At 33.7% G+C, this 17,576-nt stretch overlaps 1 protein-coding gene and 1 non-coding gene across 2 annotated transcripts; one reads left to right on the top strand and one right to left on the bottom strand.

Annotated features, from left to right (window-relative positions):
• Nucleotides 1–6,257: 6,257 nt before the first annotated feature.
• LOC132734999 (nucleolar complex protein 2 homolog) lies at nt 6,258–15,206 on the top strand (the record flags this gene model as incomplete). The annotated part of the gene is given in 7 exon segments (XM_060721900.1): nt 6,258–6,371; nt 11,002–11,103; nt 11,515–11,658; nt 13,042–13,155; nt 13,481–13,611; nt 13,822–13,971; nt 14,609–15,206. Coding segments are annotated over 7 exon segments (987 nt in total), but the record flags the coding sequence as incomplete, so codon positions are not given.
• Nucleotides 15,207–16,632: 1,426 nt separating this feature from the next.
• On the bottom strand, nt 16,633–16,705 carry Trnav-cac (transfer RNA valine (anticodon CAC)). The gene has a single exon. It is a non-coding gene; the product is annotated as a tRNA-Val (tRNA).
• Between the last annotated feature and the right edge of the window lie 871 nt (nt 16,706–17,576).

The following is a 17,576-nucleotide window of genomic DNA, read 5'->3' as shown; positions in this document are numbered from 1 at the left end:
AAATTAACAGTGTAAGGATGATGCGATAGTTTTAAGCTATTAACAAATTTATGAATGGAAAAAGGCGAAATTTTTCATTCAAATTTTATGTATCTCTTTTGATTGATTTGAAATGAAAAGTTTGTTTTGAAGCAGAAAACTACCAATGTCAAGGTGTCCCTTATATATGTTATAGATTGACTTCTGAGAAGTTAAGTAATTGATTTATAATTGACTTTTAAGTGATGTTATTAAGGACATTTAATTCAGTGTTTATTCGATTTTTTATTATGTCACTCCCTGTTTTGCTTACTAGTTGATCATTAACAATTGATCGATTCAAACTGGATTGTGTACCAGTTAAAACCAGTTCTAAGCACTAAGTATATAGCTTTTATATGTCTATGAATGTTTTATCCGTGTTTTGTGGTTCATTTCGAGAGAAGAGCTATGAATAAAGAAGTGATAACTGTAGGCAAAAACGGCAAAATCCATTGAAGTAACGAAAAGAAAGTATGTACCCGCCTGGGGCTTTAACTAACAACCAAAAATACATATGTACAATATTGTTCGCTTTTATGTGTCTTTTTCCTTTATTTTTGACATTAGAAAAAAAAGATTTAAAACTGGATTTTTAAAAGGAATTCTTGTAACTCTGATCAGTAATTTTATAATTCCATTTGTTGGCAGTAAACGAATTCAATGGTAGAGTTTTTAAAAACACCTTTGTGTTAACCATGGATTTAAAAATCTTCCTCCCATCTTTTAATTAACAGAATGCCATTGTAATTCATGAAATGAGCCGTGTCACGACAAAACCAACATAGTGCGTTTGCGACCAGCATGGATCCAGACCAGCCTGCGCATCCGCGCAGTCTGATCAGGATCCATGCTGTTCGCTATCGGTTTCTGTACATGTAATAGAGTTGGTAAGCGAACAGCATGGATCCTGATCAGACTGCGCGGATGCGCAGGCTGGTCTGGATCCATGCTGGTCGCAAACGCATTATGTTGGTTTTTTCGTGACACGGCTCAAATATTTTCATCACATACGCACAAGTTGTGTGTTATAATATATGGCATACTTTAACTGACTTTTAATTAAAAACAAATCAAACAAAAGATGACTATCTATGAAATCATTTTCCTCTACATGTATATTAGTCATTATTCTTTTAATTACTTTTGTATAAGTGCAGTTTAAATGTCAGTTTATCACGTGACAAAGTTTAATTGGAACGAGTGCATGAGATAGATGCGTGTGTTGTAATTTCACAAGAACAATAATGTATACAACGACTGTCATTTTTCCAATCTTCCAATCGTTATACAATCTAACTTCGCATCATGCAGAACGTATATGGAAAGTTTTAAAATACATAGCTATTCATGATTGCAAGCTGGTGATAAATGAACGTTTTTTTTGGCTCATGTTTTATATTGTTTTTTCTTTGAAATCAATGCTAGTCCACATTTTACAGCATTGCTAAAACAGATAGCAAATGTATTGTAATTAATATCTTACACTAGTTCCTTAATTGCCACGTGAAAAGAAAAAGAATTCTGAAATAAAATAGAGATATTTGAATGTTGGAAGAACTTGGCTTATGAGTTTTAGTTTTATTTCCCGTTGGTCCCAACATATTTCCTCTTGGTCTCATGATACCCTATTTGTTACGTGACGTCAACCTCAATTCATTACCCAGTTTGATTTGTGCAGTGTCGTCCCTTTTATGTAAAATGCTGGTTGTGTACAGTATCGGGTTTTTGCTTGATGTATTGGCCGTTGGTCAATTTCTTTTGCCATTTTTGCACCATCTTTTTAATCAACTTTCCTTCACCCGTATTTTCTTCGGTCAATTCCTTGGAAATCTCCCCGTAGTCTTACAGTTGCCCTGGTCAAACTGTCGGAATGGCTAGTTCTTATAGTATTTCATAAAAAGGGATGTCAGAGGTTATTCGCATTTCTGCATGATGTCACGTTTAACAATATAGAATATTTATCATTAAGTAGATGATTAACCACCATCTTAGTTTAAGACAAACCACATATTGGCACAATCAGTACGCCCTTCTTGTGGAAGGTCCTTTAAAAGCAAAGTTGTTTTAATGATACTATAGAAGTAATTTTGGTTTCAGGAAATCTTAATGACCAAGACTTTATACTTATGATAGAAAACGAATCAATGGAAATTATAGCAAGAGCAGCGACTATTGAAAAGTGCTTGATGAGTGTCTTGAAGGACAAACAAATTCAAACTGTATTAAGAAAAGACAGTTTAGAGTTTAATAATATAGAACGTTTAGTTGAAGATCCTGTATGTTGTAATTTAGCATGTAACAACACTTAATTGAAATTTTATATATGTATATAATTATTATTCTAAAACAATTTCCAAACATCCAGGAATATGTTAAATATGTATTGCAAATGTTTAAACGCATTATATATAATCATTGAAATATATGCATTCATTTCTTATTGAAAAATTTGGCTTGGACTTTATCTAAAATAAATTTCTAATTACCTCCCTTTATTAAATTGAACTGTAAATTTGGTAATATCTTTACAAATAATGCTTTTTTGGAACTTACAATATTGATAAATCTTCATATTAATGATATAAAACCATAAAAAAACATTAGTTTCAGGATCTTTCACATCAGATTTAAAAGCAATTTTAAGCAACAATATATATAGCATGTTTTAATTTTAACAACTTTTATACATGGTCGGGGAACGGCTCGGTAAAAAGCGTGGTTCGGGATAGAGGGATTTCTAGTTATCCTTCGAAAGGTCAGTGATTTCCTACCTGGAGTTGTTCCGAATTAGTCACATATCAGTAGGTCCCAAAAATGTTGTAAAGCGGGTAAAAAGGCTAGTCAGAAATGAAAATTGTCTGCAAATCTGTTTCATAAAAGTGCATGATAAACAGGTCAAATATAGACATGTACATATATATGATAAACTAAACTAATGTTTTTTTGCCATTGTTCTTTTAAATTCCAGATTTTTCGAAAGTATATTTTCTCGGTCTGTTGTCCTATGATTGCGACATCTGTCTGCTCGTAAACATATTGTCCTACTTTTTTTAAGCCCTACAGCCCAGTTTGAATTATCGTGAAAATGCGTAATTTACGTATAATAACTTAAAGTTTGATTTGAGCCGCGTCACGACAAAACCAACATGATGGGTTTGCGACTAGCATGGATCCAGACCAGCCTGCGCATCTGCGCAGTCTGATCAGGATCCATACTGTTCGCTTACCAACCCTATTACAAGTAGAGAAACTGATAGCGAACAGCATGGATCCTGATCAGACTGCGCGGATGCGCAGGCTGGTCTGGATCCATTCTGGTCGCAAACCCATTATGTTGGTTTTGTCGTGACGCGGCTCATTTCGTGTTTGTGATTGGTCTACAATATGCACATTTTCCATAAAGTATTTAATTGCTTGTATCGTTTGTATATTCTTATACAAATTAAATGTTGATAAAATTATAAGTATTTCAGAATGAACATTTATGTAAAGGGCCCCTTTAATGTTGTTGTTTTTTTTTTTGTTGGCCATGAAAATACTACATGTATATAAAATTAAATTTAGGGAAAATAAATTAAGTTAATTGATTAAATAATCAAATAATCATGATTGATTAATAAATTGAATGATTAATTGATTGATTAAAACAGAGACATAGATAACAGAGATAAGCAGCTCCTATATACTCCATTGAAATATCACTCGTGCTTATCAAAAAGTGAAAAATTAGGCAATTTTAGCAAATAAAACTTAATTGATGAACATTTGATGTTATTTATGTCTCTGATTGAAATAAAAAAGTAAATGAATAATAAAAATCAGAGAATAAAATATATTTAAAACTATCTGATGAGTACAAGTATAGTTCCTTAAGCGTTTTTAGCATAGAAAACTTAACAATATCTTTAGTCGGATTGCTTTTTGTTATAAATTGTGTTTTTTTTTAATGATAAGCAAATGGTTTTATGTTTTTATAAGTCATGTTGATTAGGAACCTGTCAAAATTGATTGACGTTATACACAAAAATGTAAAAAATACATAAGAAGAAAACAATGTTAGACACCGTTATCTTGTTATTAAGACATGCCAACTATGTCCGAACTGTTTAAGTTTGTTTGTTCTTAAGTTACTTAGTTAGTTATCCCCCGCCGATGGAATCGGGAGGGGGATATAGTTTTGGCGTTGTCCGTCCGTCCTTCCGTCCGTCCGTCCGTCCGTCCATCCGTCCGTCCGAATTTCATTTCCGGAGTAGTTCTCTGCAACTAATGGCTGGAATTCAACGAAACTTTATGGGAATGTTGATCAGCATGTGAAGTTGTGCACCTGGGTATTTTCGTCTGGATATTTTTAGTATTTTTAGAGTTATTGCCCTTGACTTAGAATTTCGTTTCCGGAGTAGTTCTCTGCAACTGATGGCTGGAATTCAACGAAACTTTATGGGAATGTTGATCAGCATGTGAAGTTGTGCACCTGGGTATTTTTGTTTGGATATTTTTAGTATTTTTAGAGTTATTGCCCTTGACTTAGTAAAATTTTGTAATTTTCTACTTGTGTTGCATGTAACTCAAAAAGAATTTGACCTAGAGTCATGAAACTTTACAGGAATGATTATCAGTATGTGTAGTTGTGCACCTGGGTATTTTCGTCTGGATATTTTTAGTAGTTTTAGAGTTATTGCCCTTGACTTAGTAAAATTTTGTCATTTTCAACTTGTGTCGCATGTAACTCAAAAAGTATTTGACCGAGAGTCATGAAACTTTACAGGAATGTTGATCAGTATGTGTAGTTGTGCACCTGGGTATTTTTGTCCGTCCGTCCTTCTGTCCGTCTGTCCGTCCGTCCGAATTTCGTTTCCGGAGTAGTTCTCTGCAACTAATGGCTGGAATTCAACGAAACTTTATGGGAATGTTGATCAGCATGTGAAGTTGTGCACCTGGGTATTTTCGTCTGGATATTTTTAGTATTTTTAGAGTTATTGCCCTTGACTTAGAATTTCGTTTCCGGAGTAGTTCTCTGCAACTGATGGCTGGAATTCAACGAAACTTTATGGGAATGTTGATCAGCATGTGAAGTTGTGCACCTGGGAATTTTTGTTTGGATATTTTTAGTATTTTTAGAGTTATTGCCCTTGACTTGGTAAAATTTTGTAATTTTCAACTTGTGTTGCATGTAACTCAAAAAGAATTTGACCTAGAGTCATGAAACTTTACAGGAATGTTTATCTGTATGTGTAGTTGTGCACCTGGGTATTTTCGTCTGGATATTTTTAGTAGTTTTAGAGTTATTGCCCTTGACTTAGTAAAATTTTGTCATTTTCAACTTGTGTCGCATGTAACTCAAAAAGTATTTGACCGAGAGTCATGAAACTTTACAGGAATGTTGATCAGTATGTGTAGTTGTGCACCTGGGTATTTTCGTCTGGATATTTTTAGTATTTTTAGAGTTATTGCCCTTGACTTAGTAAAATTTTGTCATTTTCAACTTATGTGGCATGTAACTCAAAAAGTATTTGACCTAGAGTCATGAAACTTTACAGGAATGTTGATCAGTATGTGTAGTTGTGCACCTGGGTATTTTCGTCTGGATATAGGTCCTCTACCAAAATTCTTCAAATTTTAGCCCTGGGGTCAAAATTGGCCCCACTCCAGGGGGTCATAGATTTTCCTTATATGTATATAGTGAAAACTTAAAAATTCTTCTTGTTTGAAGGTACATTTTTAGGCTTCAAGTTCAAAGAATATTACAGTTTATGCCATGATTAATATATAAATAAAGTCTTATGTCTTCAGTTGTTGTGTTAATAATAACCAGTACTCGGCGGGGGATATAAATTCAACGAATTTGCTTGTTTAGTTAGTAAGTTAGTTAGTTAGTTAGTTAGTTAGTTAGTTAGTTAGTTAGTTAGTTAGTTAGTTAGTTAGATAGTTCGTTCTTTCTTTCGTTTGTTCTTTCTTTCCTTTCTGCAGCTATACACTTGAGCAATGCAGTCACCTATTTCTCAGGTTTTATCAACACACTTCATAAAAAATAATTTCAAAAACAAGATTCTATTTTAGATTCATGGTATTGTATTGGCCATTTCAGGAACATAGTGATATAGCATGTGATATGGCGTAAAGTTATGGCTGTTTCACGGGCATTCGATCTATTTTTAGAACAATATTCGGCAATATGAAAATGTACTTATCTTATTCTATAGCAGAGAGTTACTTGTCTTTTTTTATATATATTTTAGGTGTTTGAACTGACCGATTTCAACAAGAAACATAAATCCCTGAGCTTCAAGCCAGTCAACTTTGCCTGTATTCTCAAATTCACGAAACCACAACTTCAAGATAAATCGTTCAAGGTAAAAGAAATATCTGTATCTCCAATGACTCAAATGTCTAATGTTTGTCTCCGATTTATTAGCTTTCTAACATATATACTAAAATAAATTCCATTTTTAGCTCGACTATTTAAAGGGACTCCACTGTCAGTATGTTTGTCAGGGACCGAAAGTTTTTTTTCCAATATTTTTGTATAACTGGATGAAAGTATGAAATTATGAATCAAAATTTCAGATCATTTGCTCACACCGTTTACCAGGAATAATCCTTTTACATTGAGCAAATTAACACCGAAAAGAAAAGCGTTGCAACGTTTTTTAGTCAAACTAGCTCCAAAAAAATCGCATTTAAAATCGATTAATGATTTGATTCAGAGTAAATTGACATATTTTATATCGTTTAGTTTCCTATTTTAAGTGCACCTGTTGATTTCGGAAGTAATTGCAATTTTAATGATTTTAGGCTATTGGACCTCAAAGGAGTTCTTTCAAACTATTTTGGCGACTTTTATCCTTTTATAAGTGATTGTATTTCTTCTAAGATTTTTGAATCTCCTCGATTTAGCGTTCATGAAAATTCGGCCGCGAGATAAGCAGCTGTATAAATCAATAAGCGTCTAGATAAATCAATAAGCATCTATATAAATTAGAGTAGTGTAGGTAAAGAGCGGTTCTGTGGTCCAGTTTTAACGCCCAGTTGCCGCAGGGTCGATCCCACTTTCCACTTCTATCAATACTATGAGACCTTTAAAATACCGGCTTGAATCGGGACAGCTCGCTGTGTCAATGCAGTAAAACAGCTGAAAGTCTTTTGTTATCGAAAATAAACCATAAATAAAACAAAATCTCACTGCTTTCAAGATATATCTTTTATAAAGCATACCCCAAGTATATGTTAGTGTTCATCCGTGCTGTTCTACAGAAATTAGAAACTTCGACGGGAGCGATAGCGACAGGAGAATGTTTCTAAATTCTGTAGAACGGATGAATACTAACATATTTAGTGCCAACCTTTATTTGGCCTCATTATCATTCACTTTATTACGTCACTATGCGGTTCTATGAAGCACTATGAAAAATAGAAGTCGACTATGGACGAATTCGATATAGTATCGACTTTTGTTCTTCTATGAAAATTAACGCACAGAAATACAGCGTTTTCATTGGATGACAAATACAGTTGGACACTACGAGTATTTCAAATTTGCTTAAATTATTTTTTCTCATCAAAATCGAGCTAAATAAATACCTGTAGGTTTAAACTTTAAATCCGGGTAATCTTAAAGAAATAAAAGAAGGATAACAAAGGCGAGCATTACAGGCACCTATGTGAGTTCTTGGTTTTTCAATTAAGTCTTGACATCAGGTGGTGTTAGAGAATTTGTTGCTAATAATGTAATCGCTTAAAGTCTATAACTGCTGGGGGAAGCAGCAAGGGTCTTATATAAGGACAAAACGATATGGCAACGAATGTTATTTCTGTACAAGGTTTGTCTGGAAATAGGGTAGGTTGATAGCAGATATTTTAACGCCTCTGCAAATCTCTTGAAAACCCACGTGGTTGGGAGCGAAACCCACGTGATTGGGAGCGTGTTTGTTAATATTGCCGCCATTATAACCTATTTTTAATTGCTTTTTATCCACATTTCTGTACTTTTAAAAACGGGGGGGGGGGGTCTTTAAAACAAAATGTCGGGCGCTAAGTTTTGTAATAGCTCTTAAGTCTATGGGGCGATGTGTTAATACCCAGATTTGATCCTTCTTTATTCCACTGGATTTTACTCTTCTTTGCCGAGGACTTGTATATAAATTATTCATGTGTAAGGTGTTTTAAAGAATTCGGAGATTTTAATTTCTTGTATGATGATGATGATGATAATGATGATGATAATAATGCAGACTTTATTTAACGAGAGAACTCGCCCTCAACAAGGAACAATATAAATTTAACACATTCAAAGTATTAAAATATATGAATATTACATACATGAGGTTATATGCCTCCTAAAACAACATATACGAGTTTCCGGGGATAAACTACAAGTCCCATCACTTTTATAAAGCAAAGCAGAAGTCAGTGCTTCAAAACAATTAGTTCTGCTAATATTATATTACAAATATATTGTAGATATTACACTTAAAGTAACTGATGCCAACCGATTCTTTCGCATCTTCCTAAGAATTAACACCTCAATATAGTCATGTACATGTATATACATAGAGGATATTTGAGGGTTTTTTTTTTCAAAAAATACAAGATTTATTTTCATCGAGTGGTTGAAATCGTGAATTCTGTAAGTTGGAAACTTGAATTCACGAAGTAAAAATTGTGAATTCACGACATGTCCCCCATCGATCTTTGGTATTTCACATTCTCCTTGAGACTTTACCCTGGTTTTTCATTTATAAAAGAAAGTCAATAACATACAGTGCCTATAATCAAATATTTTCTATTTGGGGAATATCAAATCGTCATCCGAGAAAGTTATGAAATTACTTTAGGGGAATGAAAAGTGCTTGCTTAAAAGTTGCCACACCCTTGTGAGAGCAAAATGGCATAGAATTAGTCTTCTGTAAGCCGTCTTAAATTTGTTTTACAGTCTGCCTTATAAAGAAAATCTCGGCAAAGTCCTTCTAATAGAAAGTTGATTATCTGCACTTTTATTTTGCTGATTGTAATTAACTTTTGCGTCCTTTCCATAAAATTTAATCTCGTAACAAATTTAATGAAAAAAAAAATTAATTTTAGAAATTGGACGTCTGTGAAATTGGCTTTAAACGAGAATTTTATAAATCTTAACATAACTTTGCCTTTTGCCCAAGAGTTTATATACTCAGTACAATCTTTCTAAATATATTTCGATATATATCATTGACTTGAACCTTACTTCTTATTTCTAAAGCGCCTATTTGACACATATTTTCTGTTGCTCTAGGTCATATGAAAGGATATTTGAGCCGCGTCATGACAAAACCAACATAGTGGGTTTGCGACCAGCATGGATCCAGACCAGCCTGCGCCTCCGCGCAGTCTGATCAGGATCCATGCTGTTCGCTATCAGGTTCTCTACTTGTAATAGGGTTTGTAAGCGAACAGCATGGATCCTGATCAGACTGCGCGGATGCGCAGGTTGGTCTGGATCCATGCTGGTCGCAAACCCATTTTGTTGGTTTTGTAATGGCGCGGCTCATTTCATTTTTACATGTGACGAAACAGGCCGAGATTCCACGAATGTTTAACGGTTGCGATACCTTGATTAAGCCTCAATCACATCAGCCGCACGAAATTTGATTCGTACGACTTTTAGAGAAATCTGTGCCGTAGAAAGGTCGCAGTCTATGTCGCAGTTTACCTTGACAGATTTGAATATCTGTTATTTGACATCATTTGATTACGGCCCCTGGTAGCTGCAAGATGCTCGCTCGGCAAACCTGCGGTCCTAGCAAGACAAACCCAAAACATTTTTACATGAAAACCTCTAGAAATCGTAAGTCTGCCGTACGATTATCTAACGACAGTCTAGATATGTCCGAAATCTGTCAAAAAAAACGCAGAAATTATGTGTATGTCGAGAAAACAGTCTGCGACGTTGCGACAACCTTGCAACATTAAATAATTCGTACGAATGTCTTGCGGATCCTGCACGAAACAATGACGTGATCGAGGCCTTAAGAAAGACAATGTACTGTTATAATGATAGAATAAACGACTTGATTATTAAAATATATACGAGTGGAAAAAATTAAATAAGTAGGAAATTGTCGATGGGATTGTAAAGGTATTGCGTGTACCAGACGCTACCTTAGACTTCTGGTAGACCACATTGCTATAAACGTTTTTCAATAAGGCTTGCTTGTTATATTACATAAAGTTATTATTATTATTATTACATAAACGGAATGACTAAAAAGCGAATACTAACTACTGTGCAACATGTAATTGCCATTCCCATATGTGATGTATGTTTTGCTAATTTATATAGGCATCTTTCTCTTTGTTTTTTCAAAACTTTGTGAAACATGTTTCTGTTACAGTCAACGGTTTAAAAAAACGCCACATGTTCGTTGACTATGTAGATAGGTTTTATTTTATACATAACTGTTTAGCGTTTTTTTTAAAGTTTTATTAAGTATCAGACTGTTTCTATATATTATCGTCAGGTATTTACAAATACAATGAAGCTAAATTTAGCAGAGGGACAATTACTCTTAATTAATATTGCTTCTTCAAGGTACTAAATATGAGTACAATGTACATACATATTAATTACTTATCATCTTAGAAATTAGAGCACTTTTTAAATTGATTTGTTTGCACAGTCCACCCGTGTGTCTTCTCTGGAAAAGCAGAAATGATAATGATGATGATAATAATAATAATAATAATAATACATGTAATAATGATTATAATAATAATAATAATAATGATAATAATAATAATGATAATAATAAAAAAGCAGAAATCAATATGCCTGCGCAACGACTTATTGTCAACTATATATTATTTAGTTTTATTCTTTTGAAGAGTCAATAGTATTCGAAATAATTTACGAAAGATTGCATCATCGCAAAGTACAAATGTAAAGGGAAATAACTCGTATATTTTTTGCGTGCAATAAGACTATCACAGTTACGTTTCTTGTATTTACAGGATGGCGTTATCGACCAGTTATATGAATTGTTTCTGGAGACGTTTCATGCGTACGCACATACGATAGCTTTCCCGGAGCTGGCACTGCCAGCTGTACTTCAGGTAAGGAACGCATGCCAGCCTTTTCTTCATAAAGTAAAATAAAAAAAACGTTTTCTTGTTTGTTACTGGTCAGATTGCTCACTTTTGCCCGAAAGAAGGGCGTGTAAGAACACTAGCATAAAAAAGTTGAAAAGTCTCTTTACGACCTTTAATATCCGATAGACCTTTAATGTCCGAAACGGCTGGACTTGCAATCCAGTCCGATTATATTTTTTGTTTGTCTTGACGTGTCTTACAATAATTCTTAAGCTTCTATTAATAAAAAATCTCTGAAGTTACAATATTACTTTTTGTTGTTGTTTTTTTAATTCATTTTTAATAACCGAAATTTCTATAATCCGTAATTTGTCATTCAATTTGTTAAGTACGATGCATTTAGAGGCATTTGAAAAGTTAATTGTTATATTTCAGTTGAAAGAATTCGTGAAGAAATGTAAGGTGGGTAATTTCACAAAGCAGATGAAACAGATTCTGGACAAGGTAGACGAGAACAGTACATTTATCACCAGCCGACGCCGTTCAGCTAACCTCAATCTGTCCGATAGAAAGTCCATTGTGAGTAATATGGTTTCATACATAATGTTATACATAATTTTACGCATGGGGGACCTTTAAACTAGCGGACATTTTGACTTGCGTGTGTCTATATACATTGTGATGATTAAAGTACATGTAATTAATTAATAAATAAGGCCGTTTATAAAGCACGGAATTGTTTTACAAGGTCCTCCCCACCCACCATATAAAGATTGATTGAAGCATCGACCATACCTAATTTTGGTGCGACATCTGTGGATGTTTCTAAATTCAAAAATTTCCCCATTTAAGTGTTTTAAATGTTGAATTCTGTTTAAGCCGGTGCTAGGGGGTGTACGGTAACTTACACTTCCCAGTACCGTTCATAAACAGACTGAATCAAACGGAGCCTGCAGCATTTTCAAATTTGTCGTTTTGGACGCGCTTTTGACATTCCGTTTTTTCACTATTTTAAGAAAAGAAATCTAGTAGATTCTTAAATTCGCCCAAATAATGTAGCTTTTGTGTATGTGAAAAGAAACATTATTGTGACATTACTAGAGGGAGTTTCAGCTACATAAACATGTACATATATGGCGGCCGTATTTAGGAGTCCGCTGTTAATTCATGATGACTCATTTTCCTTCTTACTCACTTTAGGATATAATGGTTTTATAACAATGTGGCTATTTAACACGCAAAGACTACATGTATATATATGATTCACTAGAATAACAAGACATGTATAAGTAAATATGGTTGCCATGAATGCAAACATTGTATCCATTTTAAGTTATGATATATGTGCATTTTTGAAGTTTAGGCGTGGTGTACAATATTTTGTTCCTTGTTTTGATTAACATGCTTTGGTGAAAGGTATTACATGACTGTATTTGGAGGCTGTCTATGCACTTGGAACTCATAGTGAAGTTAACAAAACATATATCTTCCGACCCAATGGAGTGTAAACAATAATGACCAAACAGGAAATAAATGTTTTATCTGTCATGTTCGAATGCATTCATTTATTGTATTCGGGTCAACTAGTGAACTTGTATCTTAGCTTATTATCTCCGCTTTGTTCCAGCATATTAAATTATTGATTAAATATTGTACATGTATTATACCGTAATGCCCCGGACGTCAAGGATTGTCCCGGAACTTGGGCATTTTTAAAGCGACTGTTCCGAAAAATAGTTTTGTCCTAAAAATTTAAAAACATTGTTAACTATTTTCTGTCCCAGGCTTGACCCAAGACGGTTTTTGTCCGCAAAAAGGGAAAACATGTGAAATAATGTGTAATATTTCATATCATCGACATGTCCTGAAGACAGTTTTTGTCCCCGAAAACTTTTAAAAGAAAAAAAAAGCAACACCCTTAAATCTTCCAATTTGTGAAATAATATTGTGAAATGTTTGCAGAATCGGTGGGAGGACAGTTGTCTGGAGGCAGGTACTCCATTAAACAAGTTCTACAAAACATGGCGTAAATTTAGAGACAGGGAGCTAATGCATCGTATAGCCGATAGAGATGAGGTAATGCATACCATTTCATAGTTTTAATAATTCTTGAATTATTTGTCGGTCATGGTCATGAGGTTATTCATAATTTTACTACTGCCATAGGTTGTTTATCTTTATGATTCGGATGAAATTGATTTTTTTATATTTTTTTTTCTAATTTATACAAATGGTTTTCTCTGAATCATAATTATTTCAATTAAAACTTTCTTTTTGATGAATAATTTACATGAATATAAAAATATAGTTGAATTAACTACTCCATTATGATTAAGCATCAGTTACGGATTTTAATAATATATTTTTATTGTTTTGATAAGTGTATATTTCTGTTTATTAGGTTGTAGAGACGGATCTGCCAGAGATAAAACGACCAAAGGGGCCACTGAAGGCAACCGACACGGAGAAGAAAGAGTTCTCGGCCTTGTTCGACAGCGATAGCGATGACAACGATATGGATTTAACTGAGAGGTTAGCTACTTAGTAGATATAATGACGTCATTGATATAAGCAACCGGCAGTCACAAGATTTTATATTCCGCGCACTTTTTCCTAAATAATGATATACTAGTATTGGGGTTTTAATTTTATTTTTCTGGGGTAATTTTGTTTTAATATAAAAATTACAAATAGCTCTAATGGCACAAAAATCATAAACCGTGAAAAATTTACATTTTGCAGTTTTCTTCCGCCCGATGAGAAGAAAGAACTCATAAAGGAGAGGAAAAAGAAGGGCAAAGATATAGAAGGAAAAGATGCAAAGAAAGCAACAAAAGATAAAAGTAAAGCAACAAAAGACGACAGTGATGATGAGGACGACGATCTTTATGAGTAAGTTAATATTAGAAAATTTATTTTAATCAATTCCCTGTCCATTTTCATAGTTGCTTTTATAAACATGAAGCTATTTTAGAGGTCTATATCTGACCAATTGTCTGTCAGGATTTTCATATCTGTGAACCTTTCCAGTGTAAAATGAAGCTAAACGAAAAATAGCAGAGCCAAATCGATCTGGTTTTGAATTCCGATCTTGTAACTGTTTATGAGTTACGTCCCTTCCAGTTTGATAAAGTTACATATAACATGCATGACACATTATGTAAGATTTAGAGCTAGAAAAGCTTGTTGTTTATTTTAGTACAATACTGGTGATAGGTGATGATATATTTTATCATTATCAGCCATTCAACAAATTTATTCAGATAATTTATTTATAAATAAGTTATCCCGTCAGAGAAGATCAAATTTCTGGTGCAGACGAAACGCACTCGCTGCTTCTAATTTGGAATAGTTCATAGTTATATAGGGATTTCTACTGCACAGTTTTGTTAGCATGGCCTGAGTTATATCCACAAAATTACAAAGTTTCTTAATTACAGAGTTTTTGTCCTGCAATTTTTAAGTTAAGCGCTCTGAAGTTTATAAATTTATAAACTTTTTTTACTATTTTTTGCCGATGTTTTTATAGGGATTTTGACAGTGATGAATTAGAACAACTGGCTGGATCAGGGTCTGACGGCGACGACGGCGAAGTAGAGTACGACGACGGGAAAGAAGATGATGACGATGATGATGACGTAAACGATGATGATGATGACGATGAAAATGATGACGAGGATGACGATGAAGATGACGACGACGATGTACCGGAAGGAGAAGATATTGTTAAGGAGTTTACCATGTCCTCTGATGAAGATTAAGATTAGGGAGATTTAGAAAATAAGTATAAATATGATGTATGAATAATGTTTTAAAAAAAAAATCCATTAACCATTTTAACTACGTGAGTTACGACCTGCAACATGACATGTGTATGAGGCCTTCGTGTATAAACATTGCCAACTAATGAATGAATTAGTCATGCCTTGTTAAAGATGAAAATTAATGTTTTAAGTTTTATGTTAAGTTTCAAGACTGGGATCAAGTAATATTAACCATAAAATATTATAAACAGTTGGGAAAAGATAAAAGAATTGTTTGTATTAATAAAGAATATGGAATGATATATTTTCCTTTTAAAACACTGTTTTAAACTATACCTTTCAGTTGAAAAATTACTGATTGTTTTATTTGAAAGATACATGTACAATATATAAACACCTAGAATATCAATAAAAGGAATGTAAACATTGGAAGTTGCTTTGATGTTATTATGTTTTCATATTATATGTCTGTCCAATATACATTTGATATGATTTGTATCTAAAAATATTTCTGAATTTTTAGAGGTTAATTAAAAAAAATTGACGTTTAAGTATAAGATTTGAAATGTCTTAGGAATTGGTTAAAGTGTAATAAGCGTATTTTTTACGGGCTAAACTGTGAAAAAATACAAATTACGTCTTATTACTTTCTCGTGAAAGTAAAACAATTTTCCTATGTTAAGTTGTTTTCTAGTTGAATATCCTTTTTGAGTAAATTGTACTGCGCTTTTACAGTACATTGCAAATAAAGTTTCAAAGTTCAGATGCGTTGGCGGTACTTTATTACCCCCTAGGACCTTCTGATAACAAATAACCTAATTGATATAAAAGCTTAAAAAGTACATTTTAAGTATAAGTAAATGTTGACACAATTGCGAGGTAGCCCATCTTGAAGACGATAATCGTGAGAAGCGCTGACATGATATCAGCCGCGTCACGACTAAACCAACATAATAGGTTTGCGACCAGGATGGATCCAGAACAGCCTGCGCAGTCTGATCAGGATCCATGCTGTTCGCTTACAAACCCTATTACAAGTAGAGAAACTGATAGCGAACAGCATGGATCCTGATCTGGTCTTGATCCATGCTGGTCGCAAACCCCATTATGTTGGTTTTGTCATGACGCGGCTCATATGGTTAAGCTGCGCTTTATACCTATAGTCTCCGACAGACGGATGGGGGCGGGGTTGAGGTTGTGAGAAGCATTTGGTCATGCCATGCACGTGTACTTGACATGAACGCTCGTTCGTAAAAGAATTCAGATATCCTACAAGATTTTATCACTGGCTGTATGAAGTTATATGATACTTATTAATGTGACAAGTAAACGAATATATTTAATTGTTTTATTTTTTTTTAATTCGTCGTTGCTGCAAGCTTACTCAAGTTCAAATCTATTTAAGTCATTTCTTGCATTTAGCGTTGATAAGGTTCTGAGTTTAATTAGATTGTCGGTTTGGTTTATTATTTAAGATGGTGTGATCGGAACTATTCGTGGTAATAATATAATGCACGTAATGTATGGCAAGGGCATTCTAAAGCAGGATCTTTATATACACGATAATATTTTTTAAAATTATGAAGCTTCTAGAGGTCTGTTAATTAAATCGACTTTGACCATATGAACCTTCATATACACAAGGAACGTGCACGTCCGACACAATAATATAATTATTTAAAATTTGCTATTGTCTTTCGTTAGTTGTAATTGAAAATACAGACTACATGGACTAGTTTAATTGAAAAGAAAACAGACCTTTAAGAGTATGTAAATTAAAATAAAACATTGGTTCCGCTGGGGCTCGAACCCAGGACCTCTCGCGTGTGAAGCGAGCGTGATAACCACTACACTACGGAACCATTTCTTAAACATTGGTTCAAAATAAAATAGCATTCATTGACTGAATAAGGTAGATTACTCTTAATATATTTCTGTTTATTTGTTTGCGTACTTACTTCCCTTTTCTAACTAAAACAATCAACTCGTCATATGATCCGGAAAGACAACAGCCGTTGTCTTCGTCAGAGTAAGTTGTTAACAGAATCACAGGTGCTTGTGGCATTGATTTGACCTAAAATGTGTTTGACCTTGTTATTTATACAATAAAATATCAATATATATATATATATTATATATATATAATATATATATATATATATATATATATATATATATATATATATATATATATATATATATATATAAAAAATATTTTCACTGTTATATTATTATAGACTATAATAATATAACAGTGAAAAAAAATTATTTTTTTTTCACCTGTGTACAGAATGGGTCGTTTTCTAATGACAATATGCTTTATAACACTTAGTCTTCGAATTCATTATTACGTAAAACTTTCACCCGCCAAAGAATAGGCTAGTCTTAATACATTCACTTTTTGCACGTGCACTCCATGCACAATTTTTAAACCCCCGCACAACGAAGTTGTAAGAGGGTATACTGGAATCAGCTTGTCCGTCCAGACGTCTGGCCGTCCGGCCGTCCGTCGGTATTTCCTTGTCCGCCAAAAAACTTAAGATTCCTTTGACCCACAGTCTTCATATTTGGTATTTAGATTGGTGATGATTAGTAAATGATCCCTATTTATTTTGAGGTCATCAGATCAAAGGTCAAGGTCACATGGGCCTTGACTAAAAAAAGCCTGTCCGCCCAATAACTTAAGATTTTTTGACCCACAGTCTTCATATTTGGCATAGAGGTTAGTCATGA

This window comes from Ruditapes philippinarum, unplaced genomic scaffold (genome assembly GCF_026571515.1).
Source record: "Ruditapes philippinarum isolate M1 unplaced genomic scaffold, ASM2657151v2 ctg3058_1_1_1_1, whole genome shotgun sequence".
Lineage (NCBI taxonomy): Eukaryota > Metazoa > Mollusca > Bivalvia > Venerida > Veneridae > Ruditapes > Ruditapes philippinarum.
Note: the sequence above shows the minus strand (reverse complement) of the source record. Positions and strands in the feature narration are given on the sequence as shown.